Source organism: Otolemur garnettii, unplaced genomic scaffold (genome assembly GCF_000181295.1).
Source record: "Otolemur garnettii isolate 467f Iridium unplaced genomic scaffold, OtoGar3 scaffold00042, whole genome shotgun sequence".
NCBI classification, from domain to species: Eukaryota; Metazoa; Chordata; class Mammalia; order Primates; family Galagidae; genus Otolemur; species Otolemur garnettii.
In genome coordinates, this window is record NW_003852437.1 from 2,353,552 (window position 1) to 2,358,590 (window position 5,039).

The following is a 5,039-nucleotide window of genomic DNA, read 5'->3' on the forward strand; positions in this document are numbered from 1 at the left end:
AAAAAAAAAAAAAAAAATACCTTCATTATTCAGTCAGAAGCCTTTTACTTATTCTATGGGTATCGCTTCTCAGCCTTTTAGCTAAGATCAAGTGTTCTTATCCACATGAGAATAGATAATGGATTGTTTCACCTCAAGTAGTTCTGATCTCTATATTACTCTTAAGAATCAAATTGTACATATTTCTACTAGCAAAAAGAAATGAAGATAATTCAATCATATCACTTCTATGTAACTTGTTACTCCAAGCACATATTCTCTCCAGGAATTAAGAAGGTTGAGCATTAAGCATATTTACAATTATATCGATCATTTCCTATACATTAATGCAGTAAATTCATTAAATTTATTTTGCTTCTTTATTGGTTAGGTATTATTTAAGGATTTTGATTTTAACTAACTTTTGTCTACCAACATTAGGTATCAGATACAACTTTATCTAGTTCTTTTGGTTTTAACTCAAGGTAGATAAATAAATTTGGTACAATCCTCCAACATTTAGAAAGATATTTCATAATAATATCAAAATAGATATGCATTTGGAATGCTAATAGCTGGAACCTACTTCTGAAAATATCTATGAAACATTTTGCTCTAAAGCTAAATGAAAAGTTTTTATCTAGGAGTTTATTTCTGCTGTTAAGATGTCTTTTATGACAAATGTATTACAGATTACAAGGGGTTGTAAGAAAATAAAGAAAATGATACCCCAAAAGCCAACTACAATAGGAAAAAATACAAAAGAGCAAGGTCCAATATTCTATACTTGTAACAAAACTGCATGCTAAACCAACATGGAACTTTAGAATTAGAATCTATAAATTTAGGTGTCTACCTTCAAAAATAACAGAGAAATGTGTATCTTAAACCCTATGTGTGGAAAATGAGATAAAAATAAAAAGGTCTTAGTCATTCTCTATAAATCAGAGCGATAATAAATAAAGCTCATCTGCTACTTAAACCTAACAGAAGGAATGACTAGGTAGTATTACTGGTAGGCAAGCCAATTTATCACTCTGGAAAGTTCACACAAAGCTCATAAAAAGGGAAGTAGAAAGAAATTTGGTAGTTCTCCAGATTTCATTTTAAACATATAGTAAGGGGTTTCTTAAAAAATTTTATAATTGTAAACTATAATTATACTTTCACTGCCATTCACATAATATTTCAATTGTAAAAAAGTACACTATAAGTCATACACAGGTAATAATTTTGCCCACTTGACCCTTGATCTTAATTGGCAATTAGCATTAGGCCTAACATTTTAACTACATCTTTTGGGTCAACTTGTTAGTAATGCAAATGTATTAGGGTTTAAAGGTGTTGTCTAAGAAAAATATTTGGTTTTATAAAACCAGCTTTGCTGGTGGTACTCATTTATAATTAAATTATAAAAGGCCAGATTGGCTGTTTAAAAGAAATAAAAGTTATATACCAAGAGACTGTTGTGACCACACCGGGGAAATAGTAAAAACTGAATGCTTTTAAAAGAAAAGCAAAATAATCAAAGACAAACTGAGTCAATCCAATTTTACTTTTTTCTTCTAGTCCAGATAGGAAATTCTTGTCTGGAGCAGGGGGTGGGGGCGGGGAACCTGCTTTCTGTTCCAAAGAGTCCATCTAGATCCAACAATGCGCTAGTCTTATCACCACACAAGAGTTCTGAATACTCAGCGCCCACACTGACAAAATAACTTCATTTCCATCTTCATAAGACTAAAATTGGAAGCCTAAACTACAAGGGTTATGACTGAGTTCAGGAACACAAACATCTAAACAACTGAGGCCAAAAAAATGTTGTAACCTTAACTGTCTAGCTATTGGGGCAAGAAGAGTTTAGACATACTGGCTCAGAAAATGAATGGATTCAGATCTAGCCTGGTCAAACTTTACCTTTTAAATAGGTATGACTGCACTACTAGGACTTAAGCTGTTTTGCAGACTCCACTTAGTTAACACAGTTCACTAGTCCATTAGAAAATTTGTATTAGCGTTTTGAAGAGAACACACAAAATCAAGATGAACCTTGAGGCGGATCCTGATACCACACAGAACTCTTTTTAGATATAAAGATTTTAAAAGGCAAAAAAAAAGTCTAACACATGTTTAATTCAAATACAGGTTTCCTTCCTCCTCAGGAGCCAGATAAACCTAAAATGTAAAAGGCTAGAGCTTCTCCCCAACAACTTTTTTTTTTTTTTTTGAAAACAGTAATGTCTATTGAGATCACCCAGTGATTTTTTTTTTCTATATATTACCAACACATTACCTTAGGAATATGCAGGAGGCAAATATCCTATAGATGGATAAACAAAGAATTTTCTTTTCAAAATCTTAAGTTTAAAAATAAAACTATTTTGGTTAAGTGTGATTAAATGCCACAGTAAAAGCAAACACAACTTTTATTTCAAGTTAAAAAGAGAAAGTTGAGTAGTCTCCATTGTTCAGACTAAAAAAATGATTTCCGAAAATCTTTTTAACTATTGAAAAAATGCTTATACTATAGTTCATGCCTATCCAGGAAAAGGAATTCTTTCCATATTAATACTGTAATGTACAGCAAACCCAGCAGTTTTTACAAATACTTTACAAATATAGACTACCGAAGGGAAAATTATCAAGAAAGTACATTAATCCCTATTCATTTCTTCAAGAAAATGCTCTAAAACATCTAGAAATATTAACCTTCAAACCCATTTATAGCCAATGAATTTGCTACATTTCTCTTCTGCCAATTATTTTTCTAGATGGACATGCCAGAAACAACCAAATTCAAATTAAAATCCAACCTCTAATTCATTAAATAATAAATAGGTCATAAGCTCAAAATTTACTGTGCATAATAATTTAAATGTACATGCTCTTTAAACCTTCTCATCACATACCCCACTCAACAGACCACTAGTCTAGTACAAGCAGGTATCTCTCTTCACTTAGGAACTTGTATCTCCTTGCAAAGAAAGTAGTCATTATAGCAAAACGTTAGACCTCTATTTGGATACGTGTTTAGGTATTTAAACTAAACTGAGGAAACATCACAGCAATATAGAACCTGAATATATGTATGATTATGAGGAAAAGCCAATACCACATCATTTCCCTCAATATATACCAGATCACACCATTTCATTGTAATTAAATGGGAAAATAAAAATGTCTTTCAAACTTATCAGCAACATAGGGTAACTGGAGAGAACAAAGTTAAAGTTATAAAAGTTATAAAAGACAAAATTAAAGGATACAGCCTTAAAGCACCAGTCTGAGTTCCCACCGCTAGGATCTTCTGTACAGGATCAAAGGCCAAGGCTGAGGGCTGATAGGGAAATCCATGGCGAACGGTCTAGGGATGGGCAAGTGACAAGGCAGCAAGTGAAATTTGAAAAGAAAGAAGTCAATACAGCCATTAGAATTTAGAACCAACTGTTACTGATGCAAAACACATATAGGTACACTTACTGCTTTTTTAAAAAAGTGAAATCTATATTAACAAATTTATTGACGTAGAACCTGAACAACAACAAAAAAAACCCCAAATCTATCCACGTGACACATTTTAATCTCTCTTTTTCCATAATACTGGTATTCCACAAAAGAAAATTTCTTATCCGTATTCTACACTATTACATCTGACAGCAAATGACTAAACTTTTCAGTGGTCCAAAATTCCGAAAATCCATTTAAAAATGCAATTCATGCTTTACTTGGGAGAGTAACACTTCATCATTACTTTATTGGTATGCTAAATGCCAGAACTTTTAAGAAAAAAGTTGTCATATAATTACTTCAGTCAAGGATTCAGTAAAGCAATTATCAAAACACCTCTATCCCAAAATTTTTCACTTATAAGAGAATGAAAATGACGACCAACATATAGTTTTGCAATTTACTACTGAAGCCATGATCATTTTAGAGCACTGGGACAAAAACATATATTGCGTACACTTTTAAGAAACTCTGACATACAAACGCTTGACTATCTGTAAGGAAAGTATGTATTAATACCAGGACGAGTTTGTATTTCTCAATGAGCAGCTGGTGAACTAATTCGCTGCATCATTCTTTCTGAATTACAGAACACTATGGCAATTACTGTGTCATTAATAGGCAAAAATCTCAATACTAACTTTTTAACCCAACACAATGATAAAAGAACCCTGAGACTTGAGACTGTAAACCGCTCATCCCACATTTTAAGGGGAAAATGATGAGCAAAGATCTGGTAGAACAGGTTTGGCTTTTTGATAAACAATCTTCATTAGACACTGTTTCCAAAGGAAACTTCAAACTTGGTACATTATATTAATATGCTTGAGTATAAAAGGCTTCCAGATTATTGCTCGCCGTGTCATAATACGAATTAAAGGTCAGATAATACATCTGAAGCAACCTTGAAGCGATTGCTGCATGTGAAATGGGGAGAGAGTGAAATCTAAGAAAAAGAGTAAGATGATAATCTCCAAGAAACGTCTGCTGGAGGAGGGAGCCCTTTCTTTACAGCTATGATTATCACTGGCGTTCTCTTCCCTTACACTCCCCAGTAAAGCCCGAGCTGCCCCTTAAAACGACCCCAATTTTTCTGTGACGGCGTCTAGGGGCTGCGCGCTCCGTTCACCTTGCAGAGCTGGAAGTGCTCAGACTGGAGCGTTTCCTGGATCTCGGGCTCCCGGCTCCCAGTCGGGTGCTGCTGCTGCTGCTGCTGCTGCGAGGCCGAGGACGAGCCGGCGGTCAGGCCGTCCAGCACCTTCCTGATGTTGAATTTCCTCATGGTCTCGGCGGGGCTCCCCCGCAGCCCGGGAGCCGAGGCACAAGAGGGTCCCCAGAAGGGGGAGACGAACCGGAGCCGAGGGCAGCTTCCACCAAGGACACAGAGGAGTGGGAGCTTGAGGGGAAGGTGGCAACGGGGCGGGGGTGGAGGAGCCGAAGATAATCCGAACAGGAAATGCTGCGACGACGAGAAAGCGACGGTCACAAGAACACCGGGCGGCGACCCCTCTTCCTCCGAGGCCGCCGCCGCTCGCCGCGGCTGCTGTGGCGCCGCT

The 5,039-nt window shown here is 36.1% G+C and overlaps 1 protein-coding gene across 3 annotated transcripts in view; it reads right to left on the reverse strand.

Annotated features, from left to right (window-relative positions):
• STXBP5 (syntaxin binding protein 5) overlaps positions 1 to 5,017 on the reverse strand; it is a 136,822-nt gene extending 131,805 nt beyond the window's left edge. For 2 of the 3 annotated variants that reach the window (XM_003790263.3, XM_023513519.1), the window contains exons 1-2: positions 4,613 to 5,012; positions 3,243 to 3,340 (exon numbers count right to left, since the gene is read on the reverse strand). In XM_003790263.3, the coding sequence (XP_003790311.1) occupies positions 3,243 to 3,340; positions 4,613 to 4,765 (251 nt within the window). In that variant the 5' untranslated portion in view covers positions 4,766 to 5,012. Of the gene's footprint in view, positions 1 to 3,242; positions 3,341 to 4,612 lie in introns of all 3 variants that reach the window. The other variant, XM_023513520.1, reaches the window with a different exon arrangement.
• Positions 5,018 to 5,039: the final 22 nt, after the last annotated feature.